The sequence below is a fragment of the Populus nigra genome, chromosome 10, assembly GCF_951802175.1.
Source record: "Populus nigra chromosome 10, ddPopNigr1.1, whole genome shotgun sequence".
Classification (NCBI taxonomy): Eukaryota; Viridiplantae; Streptophyta; class Magnoliopsida; order Malpighiales; family Salicaceae; genus Populus; species Populus nigra.
This window is the reverse complement of record NC_084861.1, coordinates 2,979,256-3,004,407: the sequence shown is the minus strand read 5'-3', so window position 1 is coordinate 3,004,407 and position 25,152 is coordinate 2,979,256. Positions and strand designations below refer to the sequence as shown.

At 33.7% G+C, this 25,152-nt stretch overlaps 2 protein-coding genes and 1 pseudogene across 2 annotated transcripts; all 3 read left to right on the top strand.

Moving 5' to 3' along the window:
- Positions 1 to 2,470: 2,470 nt before the first annotated feature.
- LOC133704571 (probable galacturonosyltransferase-like 9) lies at positions 2,471 to 4,270 on the top strand. The gene has a single exon (XM_062129444.1). It carries the CDS (start codon positions 2,789 to 2,791, stop codon positions 3,947 to 3,949), a length of 1,161 nt encoding a protein of 386 aa, XP_061985428.1. The 5' UTR covers positions 2,471 to 2,788; the 3' UTR covers positions 3,950 to 4,270.
- Positions 4,271 to 7,820: 3,550 nt separating this feature from the next.
- LOC133705193 (rRNA 2'-O-methyltransferase fibrillarin 1-like) lies at positions 7,821 to 10,457 on the top strand (the record flags this gene model as incomplete). The annotated part of the gene is made up of 6 exons (XM_062130326.1): positions 7,821 to 8,159; positions 8,296 to 8,391; positions 8,501 to 8,578; positions 8,695 to 8,871; positions 9,937 to 10,005; positions 10,097 to 10,457. Coding segments are annotated over 6 exons (936 nt in total), but the record flags the coding sequence as incomplete, so codon positions are not given.
- A 2,757-nt stretch (positions 10,458 to 13,214) lies between these two features.
- Positions 13,215 to 22,998, top strand: LOC133704955 (protein WVD2-like 7; annotated as a pseudogene).
- Positions 22,999 to 25,152: the final 2,154 nt, after the last annotated feature.

The following is a 25,152-nucleotide window of genomic DNA, read 5'->3' as shown; positions in this document are numbered from 1 at the left end:
TTACCACCGATTTCTCGCAGCTCTTTTGCAGCGCAAGCTGCCTGGGCTGGTCCACGTCTTCCAACTATTAGCATACTTTCCTGCAATTATGCCATAGCATTATCAGAGCAGACAAGCTAAAATTAATAGCAACAGGTAGCATTATCAGAGCAGACAAGCTAAAAATAACAGCAACAGGTTCTTGCAGAGCTCTGCTCTAGAGTTGCCTAAGCTATATCAGTTATTGCCAAAAGTACTAATGTTGATTGTAGGAGGATACGGGCAATACTGATGTTTTGTTTTTCTGTGTTTTTTATGATTTAATTTGGAATTCAAGTCAATATAATCAAAATGATTACAAACATAAAAATTAATTCAATAATTAAAATTTAATTTAATTTCAAGAACCCAAACAGCATGTAAAGAAAAAATATTTTCTAACTCGAACACCCGCTGAAAAAAAAAGATTTTTTTTTTATGTTTGAGTAATTTTATGGTATTTAAAGAGTAATAAATAAAATTTTATTAATTATTTTACATGACTCACTTTAAAAAAATATATTTAGAAGATCAAAATCTCATGTGAAGATATTTTTATTACTCTTTATTTGTCATTAGTTTTATATTCTATTTTCTTTCTTTGAATTGATAAAATGGGATTTTTAACACAATCATAAAACTTGAATAAAACCAGCTCGATAGATAAATTTACCTGACTCGAGCTAGATCAATAATTTTTAATTTTTTTATCAAATCAATATTATTTTAAGTTTTTTGAAGTTAAATCTTTAATTACCTTAATCAACTTGTCTAACTCTCGATGAGAAGCTTCACCCGGGTTAAATTTTACAACTATGTGTTGGAAAGGTGGTTTTTTCATTAATTATAGAACGTGGAGACTTTACTTGCATCGAGTGCATCACGTTTGTGGTGCAAAGATCAACATGCTATTTAACAAATCTTTAATTAAATTAATTGAACTTGTTCATCCTTTCCTTGCATTTCAATCCAGCGTGAAAAAGGATTGAATTGAAACGAAGGTGGGCATGAACCTCTCCTAAATCCTGAAATTAGGCCATGGGAGCTTGACCTCTTCAAGGTCAATTAACACCTCAAGAACATTTCATGAATAAAAGTATAAAACCACTGCCCAAAAGGGCAACACATCACAAACAGCATACGCCACCGCCTAAATGTCAAGACTCGGGCGTCATTGCTGCTACAAACGACAACGTATCATTTTTCCACTTTCCGACAGAACCTTCTCGAACTGTCAGTGTCATATGTCTAGAAAGAAAATAAAAAATCAACTTTATATGTCCTATTTTTGTCCTCATAGTTAATTACGTCCTTCATATCACGATTTCTAAATGTATTTAACAATTCAATAAAATACAACTATTGACAAGAAGTAAATAATATTATTAAGATTTTAGATGCATTGATCCGGCAATTTCATAATTAAGATAATGTTTTGATTGGAAAAAAATAAATATAATTAGAAAAATAATTAAAAAAAAAGAGCACACGTACCTACCAAAAGATGGAAGGAGGAGAGAAGGCAACCACCATAAATGAAGAGAATAATTTTTATGTTTTCCAAAAGGGTAAAAAAAAAAACTTTAATAAACCCGCGTAATTACATTATGATGGTAAATTTAAATAAATACACGAACTAATACGCGTATAATTCAAACCCAATCTCCACGATTATCAATCGCGCGTGCCTGTACCACAACCCCTCCTTTTAAATAACAGTAAAAAAAGCAAACTTTATGCTAGTCTCCCAACTATGTATAGCTTCTTAATCGAGTCCCTTAAACTATAGGTTTTCATTTTCTCTTATATTTTAGTACACAGTAATCAAGGGTGATCATTTTTTATTCGGTTCAGTTTTATATAAAAAAAGCAACAAAACTGAATTAAAAAAAACAAACCGAAATCGGTTCAAACCAACCGGTTTTGATTCGGTTTTTATGACAAAAACCGGTTTGGCTCGGGTTTTTTCGGGTTTGGGTCCGGTTCGGTTTTTTCAATTTTAGACTTATAAAACCGAAATCAAACCGGCCGGTTTTTTCAAAATTTTAATCGATTTAATTGATTTTTTTCACTGTTCGGTATTTTTAGTTATTTTTTTACCAGTTTAATCAGTTTTTTGGTTTTTTTGCTTATCCCTACGATACATTCGTGCATGGAGAGTATTAAATTACAGTGATTAGAGCTTGCTTTGCTTTAACTTATCTTAAAATATATTAAGTATTTTTACATTTAAGCCTTGAAATTTCTCTTCTTAACCTTGACTAATATTTTCACACAAGTATTCCACTGAGGAAATGTATACAGATAAGAGACCCGATTGATAAAATTGATAGTTTGGGGACTCGTTCAAGAAACTACACATAGTTGAGGACTGATATTAGGTTTGCCCAATAAAAAATGGGAAGAAAATGAAATCACAGAGAGGATCACCGATACCTGCCTTGCTTTGTTGTTTAATGAGCTGCTTCTCCTCTGCTTCTCCTCCTCCTCCTAAATGGAGTATATATAGAAACCTGCAAAAACTTCCTTCCCCATTTCCATAGTCCATACACGGAGAGCAGAGGCAGCGCATACACGGTTGCTCATAAATTTCTATGTCTCTCTCTGGGACCGAGTGAAGAAAAAGTAAAAGGAAAACCGCGTTTTCTTGAAAAACTCTAGCATACATATACATATCAATTTCATCCTTCACGTTTTGACCATTCTTTGATTTTTATTCAAGAAAACACACCCGCTCCTTGCTTGTTCTCTTCAAAAAAGCCTAGCCCAGATGGTTCATTTCCGGTTACACGCCGGCGTTTTATTCTTCACCGTTGTTGTTCTTTTCCCTTTACTTTGCTCCGGGATTCGTTCAATACCGTCGAGGGAGGGGAATAGCGGTGCAGTTGAAGTGCTCAACGGGTTTCGATTCGCTGAAGCGCCGGAGTATCGTAACGGGAGAGACTGTCCTGTTTTAACAAGCAATGGCCGGTTAGTCTCCTCCTGCGACCCTTCTTTAGTTCACATAGCCATGACTCTTGATTCTGAGTATCTACGAGGCTCAATCGCTGCCGTCCACTCGGTCCTCAAACACGCTTCCTGCCCAGAAAGCATCTTCTTTCACTTCATTGCGGCAGAGTTCGACCCAGCAAGCCCGCGGGTCCTTTCCCAACTGGTGCGATCCACTTTTCCATCGCTGAATTTCAAGGTCTATATATTCAGAGAAGACACAGTAATCAATCTAATCTCTTCTTCCATCCGGCAAGCACTAGAAAACCCATTAAACTACGCAAGAAACTATCTGGGTGACATGCTGGATCTCTGCGTGGATCGGGTCATTTATCTGGACTCTGATGTCGTAGTTGTCGACGACATACACAAGTTGTGGACCACAACGCTTAGTGGGGCTCGGGTGATAGGGGCACCCGAGTATTGCCACACAAATCTCACCAAGTATTTCACGGACGTGTTCTGGTCCGACCCGGTGATGTCAGGGACGTTCACCTCGGCGAGGAGGAAGCCGTGTTACTTCAATACTGGGGTGATGGTGATGGACTTGGTGAGGTGGAGAGAAGGGAATTACAGGGGGAGGATAGAGAAGTGGATGGAGGTGCAAAGAAAGACAAGGATATACGAGTTGGGTTCACTGCCGCCGTTTTTGCTAGTGTTTGCCGGGGATGTGGAGGCAATGGATCATCGGTGGAACCAACATGGGCTTGGCGGGGATAACGTGAGAGGGACTTGCAGGTCATTGCATCCCGGTCCAGTCAGTTTGTTGCATTGGAGTGGGAAAGGGAAGCCCTGGGTGAGACTTGATGCTAAAAGACCATGCAAGGTTGATCATCTGTGGGAGCCTTATGATTTGTTCATCAGAAATAATAAAGGTCATTCCTATTCTCGCAATGATCATCACCAGTCTTCAGGATTTTTCACAGGCTCCAGTTACTTGTGACGGGTCAAGGGAAACAGGGGCGGGTTCGTTCTTTCTCAATATTTTTTTTATTTTTCTGGGGGGTTTACTCACCTCCACAAATTTTGAAGAAATTCTATTCTTTGATATACTTTTTGTGTACAGATTAAAAGGTTGGAGTTGGGATTGAGATGGTTTGGGGGTTCGATTCTTTTATGTTAATCTGTGATATTCTTTCCATGTAGGATTTCAATTCAATGTTTCCCGGGTTCCAGTGCTTAGAACATTTTTGTTGGATTTCATTTTTTGTATGTAATTTAGCTATTGAGAGAGGAATAACATACAGTTCATTTTTTTCTTCAAGTTGACATTTGTTTTTCCGCGTTTTGGTGCTTCATTTTGTTAGAATAATATTATTCCGCGTTTTTGGTGCTCCATATCCAAGCTAGTATTTACTCTAGTTAACTTAAGTTTATTATTATTTGTCTAAAAAAAAAACGAGATTTAGATTGAATTTAATGAAATAAACTGGACTGTGAATCAATAAAATTAATTAGCTATGGATTCAAGAGTCGGAAGAAGCAATGAATTTAACGTGTCCAGCTCACGGGCACGCTTCTCTCATTAAAATGCCGTGATACTGTTCTTGGCGCGGTGGATGAGGAACTCATTTGATGCCGTGACACTGTTCATGGCTTGGATCTTTCCAGGAGTTGGAAGGAGGCTTTTGACCTGTTCAATTACAAACAACCCGCTTGACCTTTGACTTCCAGACTTGTTCTTACACAATCTAATAGGTTATTGTTTTCAACAGCATAATCTATCAATTGTATTTCTTCAAGTGTTTTTTAAGACGTGAGAATCTGTCTGATATAATTTTAGAACTTTCTAGTTTAAAAATTACATGCCCCACAAAACCATTTTTTCCCAGGAGATCAGTTATCGATGGCTGGATCTTCTCAAACACGTAGATGATCATTGCTTTTGTTCAAATTGTGCTTGGAAGGATCAACTTTTTCCCCCAGCAAAAATCCGCCCCGACAGTTCCTTTCTGGCGTTCCTGTCATAATCAAATTCATAGTGGCCTCTACTTTTATTATTATCTCTACTATTTCCATACGCAAGCTAAAAAGACACGTAACAACGGCTCTTTTCTATTACATGTACTTTAAACAACATAGATACAGAGGGAAGCGTCGGCGAGTCTAATTAAATTTATTATGTTAACGAATCCAACAGCTATGGCACTGCCTTACAACCACGTATTTTAATGTTTTTTAATTTTAAATTAATGTTTTTTATTCTTTTATATAATAATATTAAAAATAAAAACATACTGTTTTAATATATTTTCAAGTAAAACTATTTTACTGTTATTTTGTTTTTCAATTGAAAGGTATGTATAAATTACTTATCCTCCAAAGTTTCAGCGAACTCTCAAGTTGCGTAAACAGATAATTACTTGTATTCGCAGAGCCTACAAGGAGGGAGCCCTTGACGCGGATGGCACTTCTGAGGCCTGTGGATGAGAATGGAGTGGCACGAGGCCGTTCGGCTCGAGGTCAACCTGGGCCATAGTTAGGCCCATGGTGTTTAGCCCTGGCAAATTAGTGATGTTGCTGTGCAGGTGTTTCTTTTAAAATAGATTTTTTTTTTCTGAAAACATATTAAAATATTTTATTTTTAGATTTTTTTATTTTCCATATTAAAATATTAAATTTAAATAAATAAATCAAATTTATATTTTTTCAAGTTAAAAGTATTTAAAAAAAAACATAAAATAATTAAAATGATATTTTAAATATCATCAAATATTATCATAATTTTTCAAACAAGATTATAGTTTTGGTAATGATCTTATCTATTACTTTGTGAATCATATATTGACTTAATTTGCAAGATTTATAAAAAAAATATATACTCATGAATATTAAATGAGAATAATATATATATATATATATATTTATTTATTTATTATAAATTCCTTACATAATATCTTCATTGTTATTTTATTTTTTCCTTTTATCACTTACAAAATACCGGGTCATGATTTTTACATTATTTTTTTACCAAAGCTTGCTTTTTAAATTATGATAGGTTTTTGTTTAAAAAACAACGATTCTAGTAGGAAAAAAATATTTTTCTCAAAATAAAAAAGAAATAAATGAGCAAATTTTTGATTGAAGAGATATATCCTTTCTTTTAATTCAAATGGTTTGATTTTTATAAATATATATTTTAATGATTTTTTGCTTTTTTAATCAAATAACATGCTACTAATGAAAAAAATATTTTTGTAAGAATAAAAATTACATCACTAAAAAATAAAAAATATCTAATAAAATATTTTTTAAAAAAATTAAATAGTTGCCTTTCATGCATTTAAGCGAAAGCCTTGTTAGATAGAAATTTAGAAAAGGGATTTAGGCGCTGCATTTTAAAAATCTTGCCTAGGGCATCGTTTCTTCCCATTGATATTAATAGATGCCCCTCATAGAATCGAGCTTACGCTAGATGGTAAAGCAGAGGATTGTAATGGGACCCTGGCTCGATCGGGAGGAGGTATGCAGTGGGTACACGCTAGATCGCCTGTTCGCACTCAACAGGTCAAATTGTAAGACACAGTTTAAAAATAGAGTATTTTTTAATTTCTTGAAAGTTAGACCCTAAAGTTTTGATTTTTTGATTTTTTAATAATTTTAGAAAAAATTTGAAATATTATCCATATTTTTCATTTACAATTTTCTCATTCCCTTTGAAATGAATAAAAGACATGAATAATCTATTCTCTCTCTCTTATAATAAAAGTTAGGGATGAAAAAAAAAACCGAAAAATTAATTAAACCGAGAAAACTGGAAAAAAATAACCGAAAAAATTAAACAATGAAAAAAATCAATTAAAACTTTTAAAAAACCAACCGGTTCGGTTTTATAAACTTAAAACTAAAAAAATTAAACCGAACACAAACCGAAAAAAACCAAGTCAAAAGAACAAAAAAAACTGAGTCAAATCGGAAAAAAATTAATCAAAACAGAAAAACCAAGCCAAACAAAAAAAACCAATTTTTGTTCTAAAATAACCGAACCTAAACCGACTGGTTTCAGTTTTTTTTTTTTAAAAAAACTGGTTTGGTTACTTTTTTTTTTATAAAAACCAAACCAAACTGAAAATGATCACCCCTAATATAAGCATTTTGTTTAGTGATATAAGAAATTAAAACTAGTTTTTTTATATTTTCATATTCAGTTAGTTTCATAAATCCAATTTTTATATAAATATAATATAAAGATTTTTCTGAGTTAATAATATAGTTTTTTATGAAAATATTTAAATTAAATAAAATTAATATTCTATAATTAAATTATCACAAACATAAAATATTACAGTGAATATTATAAATCATGGTTTGATTTTTTATAAAAATATAGTTATAATTTTAATGTATTTTCTGATTTTTTTTATTAGCAGAACTTCTTCTTTCTTTGGATATATTTTTAATTTTTTTTATTAAAAAACTTAAAAAAAGGAAACTGATAAGACAATGTATATATATATTCTTAAAAAATATTAATTGTTTTTTAATAAACAGACCTTAGATTTTTATTCATGACTATGTGAAAGTTAACTAACCAGTAATTAGCATGATTACTGGCATTAATCTTGTTTGAATATACAGGCCAACCTGTATTTTTAAAATTTTTTTGTTATAAATTAATTTTTTTTTACATGTTTTGAATCGTTTTAATATACTAATTTTAAAAATAATTTTTAAAAAATAAAAAAATTATTTTAATATATTTCATCATGAAAAATATAGGCAAAGTATCTCATTATTTAGGAAATTTTTTTATTTGGAATTACCACAGTAAACCTTAATAACCCTAACCCTAACTTTCACTACCCCTAATTTTTTTTCCTTCTGCGTTTGTTATTGAAATATTAGGACGTGGTGCTGGTCATGGTCGTGGAGCTTTTAGAGCTCAAAATAATGCGGGGAGAGGTGGTCGTGGTGGTGGAGCTTTTAGAGCACAAAACAACGCGGGAAGAGGTTTAGGTGTCCGTGGTCGGGGTCGTGGTGGTGGCCTTGGTGGGGCCAATCATCGTGGAGGGATGAGAGGTGGAAATCAGGCAGTGATAATTCCGCATAGACATGAAGGAGTCTTTATTGCGAAGTCTAAAGATGATGCTCTGCTTACTAAAAGCATGGTCCCTGGTGACACTGTATACAATGAGAAGCGCATCTCTGTTCAGGTTTTCTTTTCTTTTCTTTTTTTCCTCCCAAAGTCCCAGCCATCTAATAGAAATTGATTTTTTTCACAATTTAACAATATTTGTGTGTTCTTGAATGGCCTTTGTATTTATGTATTTTCTCTTGGGCTTCTTTCAGAATGAAGATGGGACCAAAGTAGAGTACAGGGTTTGGAATCCTTTCCGATCCAAGCTGGGGGCTGCAATTCAGGAGGGTATTGACAATATATGGATTGTAAGTGATTGTTTCCTGGCTCTCTGTAATTAATGCTTTTATTAAATAGATGGAAATTTGGTTTCTAACTTACTACTGCTTATTTGTTCATCATACTATCATTTTCAAGGCACCCGGTGCTCGAGTTCTCTACTTGGGAGCTGCTTCAGGAACCTCCGTCTCTCATGTGTCTGACATTGTTGGACCTGTAAGTTGGTTGAATATACATGCTCCCTCCCCCCTTCCCTGGGTAGTATATAGGCTGTTTCCTTTTAATGTTCTATTAGCTGGAATGATCCTATCCTTTCACGTCATCTGTGATAGACGGGAGTAGTGTATGCAGTGGAATTTTCTCAAAGAAGCGGGAGGGACTTGGTCAACATGGCTAAAAAGAGAACAAATGTCATGCCCATCATTGAGGATGCTAGACATCCATCAAAGTATCGAATGTTAGTTGGCATGGTAGATGTCATATTTTCAGATGTTGCTCAGCCCGATCAGGTTTGTTCTTCTTGTGCATTTTACAGCCTTCATAGTTCATGATCATGCAAGAACAATCCCAGTATATGGATAGCAGATTTGAGCATTATATTACATGTCGAGAGTTCGGTTTATAAACGTAATCTTTTTGAGCTAATATGAAGTTGTTTCTCAAATTTGGTTCCCTTCTCTCCTCAATTCGTCTCAAGTTGTTGGGACTTTTCAACTCTCTGGAATGTGGTTAGAAACATTATATTCTTGAAGCATATCAAGAATGAGTGCTATTTACTGTCCTGTCAAGTTTTATTGTTGACAAAATCTCCTGCTTTTCAAATTATGCATATGACGATGCACTCGGTATTCACTTGATGTAAAATCAACACCGATTTTCTGATGCAATGCTTAGCAAAATCTTCTTTCATAACAAAAATGTTCACTTATTTTGAAAATTTGAACTCCTTCTTCTTCGTTCCTTTTACTTTTCACTTTCTTTTTTGTTAAATGGTGCACATTTCTGATCTTGGGTTCTTTTGGTTCTGTGCTATAGAGAGTACAGAACCTACTGCTTCTCTCTTCAAATTCACCAGAGTTTCTCTAAGTTTTTTATAGAGAGGATACAGAACCTGCTTCTCGGATTCTCCTAAATTTAAATCATGCATATGACGATCAGCTAAGCATGCAAATTATGCAACACTAGCTTCTGATGCAATTTCTCGTTTTGTTGGTTCACCAGAAGGCACAATTGGCCCTTTTCTGATGCGATACTGAGATATTTTTTCAAAAACATTTAACATTAAACTCTCCATGTTTTTATTCACTTAACAGAGTTTCAAAATTCAGCTCTTTTCATTATCATGTGAATCTGTCATATATATTGTTGTCTTCACAATTTCATTTTGCCAGTGACTTGAAGGATAGCATGGGTTTAAATGCTATGACATGCATATCGTTGATACACAGTTAGGCTATAAGATATGGGTGCTGAAGAAGACACAGGATACGCTTTTTTGTGCTTCTTGACATTTTGGTTCACTCAGGTTTCCCTAGCAGCATTGCTCTATTATTTTGCTATTCTTTCCTTTGCAGGCAAGAATATTAGCTTTGAATGCAGCTTATTTCCTCAAAACAGGAGGTCATTTTGTGCTCTCAATAAAGGTTTAATCTAGCATTTAATTGCTCCTCTGTTCTGCACTCCCTTCCATTACTTAGCCATCTGAAGCAGCTAATAGATTTCTTTTTCTTGAAGGCAAATTGCATCGACTCCACCATGCCTGCTGGCAAAGTATACGATAGTGAAGTTGAGAGGCTGAGGGCGGATCTGCTGAAGCCTGCAGAGATGGTGACATTAGATCGATTTGAGAGAGACCATGCCTGCGTCGTTGGTAGTTACAGAGTGCCAAAGAAACAAAAACCTTCTGCCTAACAGTTGTTGGAGGTTCAACGCTTGGATCCCCACTTCCTCAGCCATTTAGCTTAAAATTTAGAATTATCTCTCTGGGCCTTGCCCTTTCATTTGAAGAGTTTGTCGGACTTATTTTTATCAAGACTTTGTGATTGGAGTCATGGACTGCTACTAAAGGCTTTTATATCATTTTTAACTTTCATCACGTTTCCACCTATTATTTTCGTTATCTTTTTTTAATTTTTTTCAATCAAATATGCTGTATGAATCCAGCATTTTCTTACAACTAATAATAAAAATCCTGTCGAGGCATTTATTTTTGAAAAATATCCAACAAATAATATTTTTTAAAAAATTACTTTTGAATATTTAATTATGTCAACTGAAAATTATTTTGTAATACCTGATAGAAATAAATTTTAAATATTTTTTAAGAACATTATGTTGGAATGATGTTAGCAAAGACGAAAACAATAATGAAGAAATTGTAATAATAACGAAATGATGATTTTAGTTAAAGATTGTACAAATAGGTGGTGTCTGGATCAGTATATATGTGTACCTTTTAATTCCATGTGTACCTTTTAATTCCATGAACTTTGTAAATTTCTGGTGGTTATAATATGAATAACCATAGGGTTCGAACCTGAGACTACAGAAAAGCAAATTTTATAGTCCTAAACTTTTATTACTAGGCTACCTATTAGATAATAAAAAAAAAAAAGGATTGTGTATATTGATAACTCTGTAAAATGATTTGTGCTTCCGAGAGTGATTTTCCTAACATTTTGTTTTCTGTTTTTTTTTTAATATAAAATATTTTATGATGACAAAATTTCTATCTGTCAATTGCTAAGCATAAAAAAACCCATCATTTTTTAATTACTGTTGGCCCGACATCATCAATCTCGGTAAGAGGACATGGTCCCTTAGTTATATTTTTGGACATTTCCTCGATAAGGTTTCTGAAGTGAGATCTTTTCAGTTCAACAGATTCAATCCTCGATAAGGGTCCCCAAAGATAAATTGAGAGACCTGTCAATCACTTGCTTAACTCTCTCTTCTACACTGCTCTCCCACCTTCTTAAATGGACATCCTTTCTATCTTGTTTTCATGTTCTGTTGTTGATACAGTTTTTACCGTTATGGTTTGAGAATATAACTTTTTAAAATATATATAAATTATAGTTTATTTATAATTCATATTTAAAGAAAGAATTTTTAGTGAGATTCATATAAAAATTATCTTACGTATTGATTAACTAAATATTTTAAAAAATATAATAGAATCAACATATAATTTCAACCATGACTCACTATACACAAAGCTTAATTTCTATCACTTTAGCCTTTATTTTTAGAGATAATTACATAATCTCTTATAATTTGATTAATTTTTTGTTTTGAAAAATTATACTTTATTAAAAAACAAATCAAGCTATTGAAGACCTGATGCAATTATCCATTTTTTTTACTCACCAAAACAAATCCATAGGTATGGATATATTAACCAAACCTAAAGACTAAAAGATATTGTTCATTGAAAAAGTGTAATGAGCTGGTTATTGGGAGCATGGGAGCAGTTGAGTCTTTTCACAAGATTTATTTGTTATTATTAGATTAATCATGGATAAATAATTTTTTTTGTGTTTTAAAAGCATAATGAAACAACCATTGCAAGCAAAAATTTGTAAACTAGCATCCAAAGGTTTTTATGTATTTTTCATAGTGGTTTTTTTGTTATTATTAGATTGGCCGAATGAGTAATTTGATATTTTAATAAATATAAAATATAATTTAAAAATAAAAAGTGGCCTACACTATTTAGGTGGTGCCTCCCAACATCCAAACACCAACTTCCATGATGGTGATGAAAGCGTCGCATTGAGATCTTTTTTTTGGGATGGCACACTCAATGCAGTACAACTCTAGTGGTTTTTTTTTTCTTTCTCTTCCACTTTTCTCTTCCATCAACTTAAAAATCACACTGGCCATTCAAAATTTCAAAGTTATCTTATTATTATTGAGATGTAAACTTTGATTATTTTTCTTTTGATTTTTAATTTTGATTTTTGATATTTTTGTAAAAATTCGATTTGTTTTCAATTTATCATTCAATTCTAATCTGTAATAAGTTATCTTTTTTAATTTTGTTTTTCGTCCTTTGTTAAATTGATTTTTTTTTTCAATTTCACCCTCCAATAAAAAATTTATAGTTGTCCTCTAATTTAACTTTTTATTTCAATTTTGATCTTCATTCTCTTAATTTCATTTTCTTTTGTTTTAGATCATTTTGTAGAATTATTTTTTTTAATTTTATCCTTTAACATTTAATTATTTGAGAATTGAACTTCATTATTTTTTTTCAAATAAGATGTTTCCGATCAAATGATTAGGTCATGAGTTTGAAAAATTAATGCAAGTCGATATATTTTTGTTTTATTTTACTTATTTTACATTCAAGTTTCATTATTCGATATTGTATTTTTTTTTTTAAAATAGACTTTGTGATTTTTTTGTTTTATTTTTTATTGGGTTATCCAGATTTCATAACTTTAAACACATGTTTAGCGGATTAATCTAGGTAGGCTCGATTCTTTTTACAAGGTCATTTTTTTAGAAAAGAATTTTAATCTTTATTCAAACATGATTTTTTATAATAATAATAATACTAATAATAATAATAATCCGACAACGTTGTTCTAGAATTATATTGATAAATGGGGTGTTTGACATATATTTTACTTCTGTTTTTAGATATTTTTTAAAATTATTTTTGATTTGAAAAAATATTAAATTATTATTAAATTAATATATTTTTTTAATATTTTATGATAATTATAAGGTGATAATATTAAAAATAAATAAAAAATATTATATATATATATATATATATATATATATATATATATATATATATATATATTAACATGAACAAGTAAACAACAAGCAATATTAATATTTACCTGAGAAGTTCGGTTGTAATCATTGTGCTTTCTTGCTTTTCTTTTCTTTGGTTGAATCTAATCATAATTGAGCTCAACCCTTCTAAGATCTTTTCATGTCTCTGTTTCTCTAACCACTGAACGTAAACAACAACCCCTAGAGAAAGAGAAAACTTTCTGTCTGATTATTGGGTTATCAGTAGTTTCCACGAGTACCAAACTGTCAAAGATCCATTAGGGTGGAAAAGGTGAAGTGATAATACACAGCTAAAAGTCCGTCTGCTAAAAAATAGAGGAAAAAAAAACAGTACTTTGAAACCCATCGCATACTCCCATTCATACTTTCTTATTATGTGGTTTTTTTCTTCTCTTTGTCTCGATTCATTGGCATTAGCTTCTTCTTAGTCTTTTTTTCATTGTTACTCAATGAATTGTTGGCATGCGTTTGCCACTGCAGGCAATGGGGTAAACTGTTTGTGTCGTAGTCGTAATTCATTCAGCTCTGGAGTGGTGGTGTAGTTATGGGTGAATCAATAGTAGCGGCCTCAAGTTATGAAGATAAGGTACACTCACTCGTCCCTTGATCTGTAAAAATGTTGCCCATTTGTTTAGGATCTAGTTATCGTTATTGTCTTCTTGAATTTACTTATTTTTGTTGTAGGTTCTTGATTGATTTCCAATCCATGCTTTCTGTTCTTGTGTAGTTATTAGCAGTCATTCTGTTTCTTTCTTGAATTTTGGTTTCTTGTGATTGCATAAACAGATAGGAGGAACAGCTGCCTCAGATCCTGCTCTTCAAGTATCAGTTTCATTTGGTAGATTTGAGAATGATTCTTTGTCTTGGGAGAAATGGTCGTCCTTCTCACAGAATAAGTACTTGGAGGAAGTAGAGAAGTGTGCCACTCCTGGATCTGTAGCTGAGAAAAAGGCCTACTTTGAGGCCCATTACAAAAAGATTGCTGCTAGAAAGGCTGAGCTATTTGATCAGGAGAAGCAGATAGAACATGAATCATCGATGGAAAACAACCATAGCATTGGAGATCTAACGGGCAAGAATGGCCAGACGGATTCCAGCTTTGATGTGTCCAATGGCCAAACTTCTGCTGAAGGGATTAGGCACGAAAGTAAATTGGATAATGAGCGGGTGGTGGCCATGTCGATGACCCTTATGAAGACGCTGCAATTGATGTACATGGTCAAGCCTCATTGAGTGGGCTCTATGAAGACGCTGCAAATGATGTACAAAGTCAAACTTCATCGAACGGGAGAGTGAAAGAAGAACTGGAAAACAAATTAGATAGCCCCGAGTCAACCAAGCTGGAAGAATTGGCTTTAATAAAAGAGGAGGAAAAGGGATATCAAGATATGAGGGAATTGCTAAAGAACTCAGAAAAAGAGATGGAAAGCATCCTAATGATCAAAGAGGAAAAAGTGAAGTTCGATCATCAAAGGGGATCTTCAAAGGTGAATTATTATGCTACTGAACTTGGCCATTGCCGCAGAAAAAAAAAAAAAAACTAATTGCGGAGAGCTTTTTGTGTCCCTCTTGCAACTTTGGTTCTTATTAATATCAGTAGCTCATATGTTTTGCTATACTATTTTAGATTATTCCACTGAGCAAGGTTAGAGACATAGCAAGGACAAAGAAGAAACCAGAACCACTTGCAACTAAACAGCCACAAATTTCCACTCCAAAGGTCTCAAAGCGTGTGCCAACTTCTAGTTCACTGTCTGCATCACAGTCTTCCACGAAGAAATTGAATGGCTCATTGTTACCAAGGAGCAAAAATCCTCCTGCTGGAGAGAACAAGAAAGTGACTTCTAAATCCTTGCACTTGTCTCTGACCATGGATCCCTCAAATTCTGAGCCAGATCCTCTTATAACTACTAGAAAATCATTTATTAGGGAGAAAATGGGGGATAAGGACATTGTCAAAAGAGCATTTAAGACATTCCAAAACAATTTTAGCCAGTGGAAATCTTCTGCTGAAGAGAGAGCTATTAGAGAAAAGCAGGTCCGTCACCTGGTTAGGCTTATGGCATGACCTTTAAAATAATTTTACCACCCAGCGGATATGTTTAGCTTGTTGAATCTCAAAATCTCAATTTTCTTGAGCAGGTGCCTGCCAAAGGGACAGATGTTAAGGTTTCCACGTCAATGACACCACGAACGGAGAATATAGTGTAATGTTCAAATTGTCTACTTTGTATCCTGATGAATGTGTTTATCATTGCATGAATGCATTTGTGCAACATGGGTGATATTTTTGTCGTGCAAATGCACACTTGCATATTGACATACATGTGCAAACATGTTCATTTCTATCTGTTGGGTGGCTGGATATATATAGCTTTGAAATTTACGTTATTTTCTCTAACAAACGAGGCAGGTGATGGAGAAGGTGAAAGCTAATCAATGATAGGAGCAAAATTAAACTCCTAGAAATACTTGTGTTATGTGGTAAACTAGTCATCCTATAGACCACCATGTTTGTCAATCCAAACTTCGATTCTCATGGTCCTCTTCTTACTTTATCTACCATGCACTTCGCTTGTGATTAGCTTGCTTTAAATACATATGAATCCAATGCTGAGCTTGTATAATCATAAATTTCAACAACTTTATCAGTCTTATTCTTTGGTTGGGGCTCCTTGTTTGTTTGTTTGTTTGTTTTTTGGTTCATAGGAAGTCCTTTTGACTTCTCAGCTACACGATGGGAGTGATCCCTCTCCCTCCTTTAATCTCTCCTATCACAAGTTTGAATGGGATTTCATTCCAGGTTGCTTGGTACCATATCAAGTGACTTAACAACTAAGTTGGCTAGCTTTAACAAAAGCGTCCATACTGAAGTTTACCTATTTTGCCTTTTGCAAGTGGGATTTTTCATTTTCAGTGTTCTGAACTTCCTCATTTTATTTATAATTTGTTTCCTGTCTTTCTAACATCACAAAATTTGTGGCTTATGCTAACCAACACTTTTCTATTGGTCTGTGAGAGTACCATGTAGTTTAGCATTCGTATATATGATTTATAGAGTGACATCATGAAGAAATTTGAAACAACATTGTATTTTACAGTTTACTTCCTCTAAGTTGCTCTTGTGCAAACACCTAAAAGATTTACCTTGCATGGAAAGTTCATTGTTGCGTCAATGTTTGTGACAGGTCTCTCAAATCCAGTCGGGTGGATAGGAAAACTGCTAAGCTGGCCCCATCTTCTTTTGTCTTGAAAAGTGATGAAAGGGCAAAGAGAAGGAAAGAGGTATATCCATTGGACTGCTATCCTTCTTTCTCTATTGGACAAAATTCTTCTAGTGAAAGATTTTGACATCTTGAGCATACAATGCTGTTTTCTGTTAACCACTAAGTTAAGATCATTTTTAAAATAAATTTCAGTTTTCCATGAAATTGGAAGAAAAATCTAATGCTAAGCCGGCAGAGAGCACACACCTTAGAACAAAATCAAAGGTACACTTCCATATATTATGCTCATTTTCTTTGTTGGTATCAAATTGCTATGATGTGGCAATGAACGGAAAACAGATCAATATAATTTGAAAGAAGAATGCGGTCAAGTATGTCTCTGTATGCATGTCTGCATACCAAAAGAATTTTTTTCCTGCCGTAGGTTTCCTTTGATGATAGTGTTCCCTAAATATATGCCCCAAAACACTATGATTGTCACAGGAGGAAAAAGAGGAAGAGATTAAAAAGCTAAGACATAGCTCTAATTTCAAACCCACGCCAATGCCAGGTTTCTATAGAGCACAGAAGGCATCAAAAAGCCCATTAGATAAGGTATGTCCTGTTCCAGAGTCCTGCCACACTCTTATGAAGTAGAAATTACTTTGAATTATCTACAAGGAATGGAAAACAATTTGAAACATTATACATTACTTGGAGGTATATAGCCAGGTCTTTGCCTCTGGCTTTCCTTTTTTGATTTTTCTGTCTATACGTTGGTGTGCGCTCAATGTTTGAAAAACATCTTTATTTTCTCCCTACAATTATTTGCTCTGTGGAAATGAAATTGGTATATTAATAGTCAACTACCATTGATGTGCATCCATGGACAAATCACAGAACTAGAGAACCAATCCAATCTTTGAGAAAAGTCAATTTTTTATGTTATGATTTCAATGTTCCACCTTTTTTTGTCAATGTTTAGGTAGGGTGCTTATTCATAGACACCAAACCATATATGAATTAAAAAAAAAACTATTAAATTCATAAAGAAAACTAGAATAAACTAAGTTGCTGGTTTAACTACTAATTGTTTGGTATTGTGGTAGCTGTTGTGGTTGTGGTTGGAAAAAAGTGATTTTGATAAAAGCACTTTTTCTGTGGTTTGTGCATATATTTTGTGTGTTTGGTTAAAAGTGTGATTTGACTTTATTGTGGTAAAAACATGTTTGGTTAAAACCGTGGTTGCAGTTGATGACTAAAAATGACATAAATTAAATGATTCTGTGTTAAGAGGAAACAAAACATGTAGTCCAAATAAAAACCGGTAAAAAAATAAAATTGTTATTTGTTATTACAAAATAAATATTATTGCCCCATCAAACTATTTGCAATGCCATCACGAACATAATCCATACGCGATGCCCTCTGGTGCCCACGTGGTTGTGATTGTGGAATGACATCGGGAAAAGTATCAGGAGGAACAAAATCAGGATAGCTATCAAAGTCCTTAAATGCAACATCTTGGCCCGAATATAGTTATGCAGCGCCATTGATGCGACAACAATTTTAACCTGTGTTCTGTAAGGAAACTCAGGCATGTTTTGCAAGATTTACCACCTTTTCTTCCGAACTCCAAATGTACGTTCGATTACACATCGTAAGGATAAATGTACACGGTTGAATAGTTCCTCCCGATTTCGCGGTTGTCCTCGTCGATGAAATTCTTGAAGATGATATCTCTCCCTTCTATATGGACCCAAGTAACCGTACTCATTTGGATATCCCGAATCAACGAGATAATACTTCGCTGCATAAAATAAATTATTGTTTCACTATTATTTTCTATTTCATATAAAAAAAATAAGAACAACTGAACAACACCCCTATTTTTTGCTGGTGAATACCTTCCGGTGGCCTCGGAAATCGTATATTTGTATTTCCAATCGCCTCATGAAATATTCTTGTATCGTGTGCACTACTTTCTCACCCAGCCCAAATAAATATAAATTGCATGTTAAAGTTACATGCTGCCATTATATTTTGCATTGGTACACCTTTTCTACTAATAAATGGGATTTGATTTTCTTGTGATACACATGCATGTACATGTGTTCCATCAATCGCTCTAATACAATTCTACAAAAAAAAAAAATTTGTTGCTGAATCATTTTAATTGTACTTAAATATTTGATTGTAACCTTTTGAAATATTTAACAATTTACATAAAGTATTTGATACCTTGAAATGGAGTATATATCTTGGATTCATTGCAATTTTCAAGGGTGTTGCTGTGAATTCTAAATCTACTGGTTTGATTAAATCAGCAGCTAGCAAGCACACAAAACGAAGAACTTCGTTGAAATTTCTGGAAACAGTTTCACCTGAATGGTGAAACCTCTCCTAAACTTCCCTGTTCGAAACGCTTAGAGCTAAAGTGTAGAGAAAATGCCTACCTTCTCAATAACACTCATCCTTCTAGACTGTTTCAACCTGTACATCGTTTCCAAATCAACAGATAAACTCTTCAATGTGTCTGCATCCATCTGAAACATGTTAACACAACGTACCCAATACCCATTTAAAATTTCAATCAACCATCTCATTCATGTGTTGTATGAAACCATACATGGTTTTTTTTTATAAATATACGTATTATAATATAAAGTCAGTGCTCCAGGTGCATATTATTAATTTATTGTGATCACAATCTCTATGCCAAAATAAATCGCCAACGTCATCGTCATCTTGTTGATTTTGGTCGTCGTCGTCCTCCTCGTATGTATTGTTCCCATAACCAGCACTGATACTATCTCCAAAACCACTTCCAGAACTTGTACCAGCAAACCCATTAGACACATACCGAACAACATTATTCATAACATTTTCATATTGGTCATCAAATAGCGCATTAAACCAATTCGCATCTATATCTACAAACACAATATAATATCAATTTTGAACTTAAAAAGTACCGATAAAAATACATGTTCATGGAAGAATTTGTTTTGAATATTTTTAACTTTAATAGCGACCTGAACTTAACCCAAAACAATTACGTTGGAGCAATCCCTAATTATCGAACATATTTTTCTTATAAGTAATTCATTCAATATTTTACAACATAACCTTAATTTCAATTTTCAACCTGCAAAGTATCGGTAAAAAGACATTGTCCATGGAAGAATTAGTTTTGAATATTTTTAACTTTAATGGCGAAGGAACAATCTTTTTAACTTAACAACAGCCCTAGGACAACAAAAACAGTAACATTTTTTGCTTAATTATTTGTACAGATAATAATTAAGCAAAAACCATTCAAAGCAATAGCAGCAATTCAACTCAGCAATAACCATTCAAAGCAATAACAAACATTCAAGCCATTAACAACCATTCAACTCAGCAACAACTATCAAATCCGAGAAATTACAATATTCAATTTTCTAGGTTGAATGGTTGTTGCTGAGTTGAATGGCTGCTAATGGTTTGAATGGGGGTTACTGAATTTAATGGCAGTAATGGTTTGAATTTCTGTCATGTATGTGTTTCTATTTAAGTTGCATTCTCATTTCAGCCATGTTCATTTGCTGCAAACAAATATTTCAAGCATTCCCACGTGTATTGCTTTTTTTTTAGAAGGTTTAGTTGCTGGTTTGACACTGCCACGTCAATTGCTTTGAATTTAGAAGGTTAGTTGCTAATTTGAGGTTAGTGAGCAAAAAAATCAAAAAACCGGAAAAACCGGAAAAAAAATAACCGAAAAAACCAAACCGAAAAAAAACCGATTAAACCAATTAAAATTTTGAAAAAACTGGCCGGTTCTATTTGGTTTCGGTTTTATAAGCAAAAAACCAAAAAAACCGAACCGAACCCGAAACAAACCGAGCCAAACCAGAAAAACCGAGCCAAAACTAAAAAAACCGAGCCAAAAGCGAGAAAACCGAGCCAAAAGCGAGAAAACCGAGCCAAAACCGGAAAAACCGAGCCAAACCGGTTTGAACTGGTTTTTGCCCTAAAAAACTGAACTGAAACCGGCCGGTTTGACCCAGTTTCGGTTTTTTTTAAATTTTGATTTGGTTATTTTTTTGATAAAAACCGAACCGAACCGAAAATAATCACCCCTATGTGTTACTAATTTGAAAGTTGCGTGAAATATATTCTGTACAAATAATTAAGCAAAAAACGTTACTGATTTTGTTGTTTTAAGGCTGATGTTTAATCAAAAAGATTGTTTCTTCGCCATTAAAGTTAAAAATATTCGAAACTAATTCTTCCATGGACATTGTCTTTTTACCGGTACTTTGCAGGTTGAAAATTGAAATTATGGTTATGTTGTAAAATATTGAATGAATTACTTATAAGTAAAATATGTTCGATAATTAGGAATTGCCCCAACATAATTGTTTTGGGTTAAGTTCAGGTCGCCATTAAAGTTAAAAATATTCAAAACAAATTCTTCCATGAACATGTATTTTTATCGGTACTTTGCAGGTTCAAAATTGATATCATGTTGTGTTTGTAGATATAGATGCGAATTGGTTTAATGCGTTATTTGATGACCAATATGAAAATGTTATGAATAATGTTGTTTGGTATGTGTCTGATGAGTTTGCTGGTACAAGTTCTGGAAGTGATTTGGGAGGTAGTATCAATGCTGGTTATGGGAACAATACATATGGAAATATAAATATACGATTTTCGAGGCCACCGAAAGGTATTCATCCGCAAAAAATAGGGGTGTTGTTCAGCTGTTCTTATTTTTTTTATATGAAATAGGAAATAAGAGTGAAACAATAATTAAATTTATGTAGGGAAGTATTATCTCGTTGATTCGGGATATCCGAATGAGTACGGTTACTTGGGTCCATATAGAGGGGAGAGATATCATCTTTCAAAATTTCATCGACGAGGACAACCGCGAAGTTGGAAGGAACTATTCAACCGTGTTCATTCATCCTTACGATATGTAATCGAACGTACATTTAGAGTTTGGAATAAAAGATGGCGAATCTTGCAAAACTTGCCTGAGTTTCCTTACAAAACACAAGTTAAAATTGTTGTCGCATCAATGACGCTGCATAACTATATTCGGGCCAAGATGTTGCATTTAAGAAGTTTGATAGTCATCTTGATTTTGTTTCTCCTGATACTTTTCTCGATGTCGTTCCACAATCACAACCACGTGGGCACCAGAGGGCGTCGCGTATGAATTATTTTCGTGATGGCATTGCAAATAGTTTGATGGGGCAATAATATTTATTTTGTAATAACAAATAATAATTTTAATTTTTTACCGGTTTTTATTTGGACTACATGTTTTGTTTCCTCTTAACACAAAGAATTATTTTATGTATGCTTTTTTTAGTCATTTTATGTATAACATCAATCACAATCATGGTTTTAACCAAACATGTTTTTACTATAATAAAGTCAAACTACACTTTTAACCAAACACACAAAATATATGCACAAACCACAAAAAATATTTTTATCAAAATTATTTTTTTCTAATCATAATCATAACAGTGACCACAATATTAAATACTTTCTGAATAATATATTGTCATTCCTAAAATACAAAAAATCTAGAATAATCTTACAATATTAAAATCTCTAAATAGTCGAATAATAATTTTATTTTTTTGTCGTTGCTTTCACCATTCCCACACAAAACATTAGTGTTTGTCGAGTCTGGTGGGGGCTGGATGATGTGACGAGGGCTATTGCTGCCTTGCTTGAAATTATGAGAATTGTCTGTCCTGAGTAACTCAGAAAAGATCTTGGATTTTTTTTTTTCAATGATTATAAGTTAAAATTTTTTAAAAACTTTTAAAAATTTATATGATTATTAATTTTAAAATATATGAATTTAATTAAGATGCAAGCTGACCTGAATACCTATATTAATACAAAAATAATTATTTGTCAATCCATCACTCAAAATAGGTCACAAGGAACCTGATGGATGGACCTGTCATTGTCAACACAACAGGGCATTTGATAAGTGAAATGCATCTTTTTATGTTGCACATCAAAATTGTAGAAGCATTTGAGCTTAAAACGCATCTTATTTAAGCTTCTAGACCCAATCTGTTGAAACTCAGGAGAATCCAATTTATGAATTCTGGGGAAAATAGAGCAATGAGTTGAAAAAGAAAATTGTTTTGCTGAATTATCTTGTAGATTGAAGGGGTTTCCAAGGGGCGTAGCGTGGTGGCAAAGAGTTTAAGATCTGCACAGCAGGTCTCAAGTTCGAGTCAGGACGTGCATCTCTTGTAAGAACCTGGGACAGCCGGGAGTTTTACTCACTTACCTGGACCCACAAAGTACGCTTTCCGGGAAGTGGGGTTTCCTCTAATCCAAAAAAAAATTGTAGACTGAAGGACCATGTAAACATGCTCAAACACTACGTTTTTAACTTAAATCCATTGCTCCCTGAATTTCCTTCTAAATCACGTCACAAACTCATTTTCCCCATTTAATGGTCTTCTTCTTGAGGACTAGGGGAAGGAAAAAGATGAGTTGTGCACCAGAAAAAGAAAACTAGTAAACACAGTAAACCTGAGGGGGTGAAAGATATAAATGAATGCAAAAACTGATTAGACATATTGTTATGACGACATACGCAGGAGGGTTCCGAGACGCTTCGGATATAGAGTTATGCATAATCTACCAGGAATGAGAGATACAAAGAAATTTTTCTACAAGAAACAGTGGGTGAGGGGGAGTCCATTCACATTGGAGCCTGCATGCATATATTTCTAGACGATGAATGTACATATGGAGTGGAGGAATTGCTTTCCAGCAAGGAACCCTGTATATTGGAATTGCAACCAGAGAAACCGGATATCATTAACCATGCTTGTTTGTTTTCTGGAGGTAGTGAGAAGAAAATTGAATTCAAGTTTTGCAGAGAAGATTGAGAAGAAATTCTTATGTATTATTTTTCATTAATGCAGCAACCTCTGCTTTTATACACATTGCATGTAACTGATTCTACCATTTTAGAAATCAAAATCATCTCATCCATCCATTAATGGAGGGCTATGATTCTTCTACATGTAAGAAACGGTTGTAACAGAATTTAACAGAAAAAACTGACTATAACTGCCATAACGGTTTTAACTGCTTTTTTAACTGTTTTAACAGAATTTCTTTCATTTCTTCATTCTTCTCGCTGCAGCCTGCAGAGTCTTCTTCTAAGACTTCAAAAACAAGTAATCACCTTAGCTTTCAACAATGCTGTCTAGATAGATGGGAGATTAGTTGTGTGACAGAAAACGGTAAGAAGTGAGCACTGCTCTGTTTTTCACTCATCAAGTCTCGAGGCATGGATGTAGGACGTAGAAGTAAAAAAAAAAAAATTTGTTGTGTGAGATCAAAAGTATCAAATCGTTAGAAATGCATGGAGGCCCTGTAATTGTTTGTATATATTTACTTGTATTTGTGATGGTACCATGCTCTGCTTTTGTAAAGATGTATTATTTCAGGCGTCTTGTCCGCAAATTTACTCACCACGAGGTTCAATATTACTTGTGTTGGGCATGAACTTCAATAAGCGTGAAGGAAATTGATGTCTCGGTAATTAGGACATGACAGCTTTAATCTGCAATGTTAGTGTCCGCCTGCAGCATTATTTAATGGGAGTTAACAAAAATATTCTACCATATGGGCAAGAAGTAAATTTTAGCCAAATCAACCAAGCCTGCAGGAGCGAAATTCAAGCTCCAACTACTCTTCAATTCTTGCATTGCAAGCAACTTTGCCTATTTCTAAGCTTTGCATTTCTGTGATTCATCAAGTCAAGGAAGGAAAATTTCCTCCAGTCAAGGGCAACGAGAAAGGAAGGCGATAACTGATTCAATCCCGTATTTCCGTTGTCCAATATTCTATTCAAACTGGTAAACATACCCAGTAGTGTGCTTTGTTCCTCTCAATTGCAGCATGGAATTCTCATCTGTAACCGAAAAGAACTGCGCTGTTGTGTGCTCATGATTCCATTTCCATGAGAGAAATCAAGTGTTTTCCTCGTCTTATTATGATAATGGGTATCCAAGTGCTAGTATAATCATAATTATATTCAAATATAATACCAATAATCATAGCTTAATCTTAATCTTAATCTTGCCTATCGAATAAAGATTTTGGAAAACCATATTCAAGCTATGATATATTCTGTATAAGAAATGCGTTATTTCTATACATTTTTTATTTTATTTTTATTTCTTCTATATATCCCTCCTATTACAAGAAAATTTTTACAATGTTCATGGAGTAATTAGTAACATCTTATTAGTTACTCTCTAGACTCCCTTTAAAGAAAAAAAATATAGCTATTATATATTCTTAGTACTTTTTGTTGTCATGGTTTCATTTTCTTTTTTTTCTTTGTGTATGTTTCTTTTCTCTTTATATCTTTTATTTTTTAAAAGTGAATCTAGAAAATGTTGGGGATTTCGGCTCCCCCATGCGCGGACCGATGGTGTACTGATATTTGCTCAAAGGAGGCTAAAGCACACTGACACAATATTTTACGTGGTTCGGCAAAACCGCCTACATCCACGGAAAAGAGTCAATATTATTAGAGACAGATAGAGAAAGGATTACAACACACATAGAGAAGGAGGATCACTTCACTCAAACTCTACTCCCAGCTCTCTCACACTGCTGCACATGGCAGCAGGGCTGCTGCCCATGGCAACCCCTCACTTTCTCTCTTGGTCTCTCACATTCTGCACTCTCTCTTGCATTTTGCTCTCTCACATATGCCTA

Excerpts from the sequence above, each read along its gene's own strand:
- LOC133704571 (XM_062129444.1), top strand. The coding sequence starts at position 2,789 with ATGGTTCATTTCCGGTTACACGCCGGCGTTTTATTCTTCACCGTTGTT.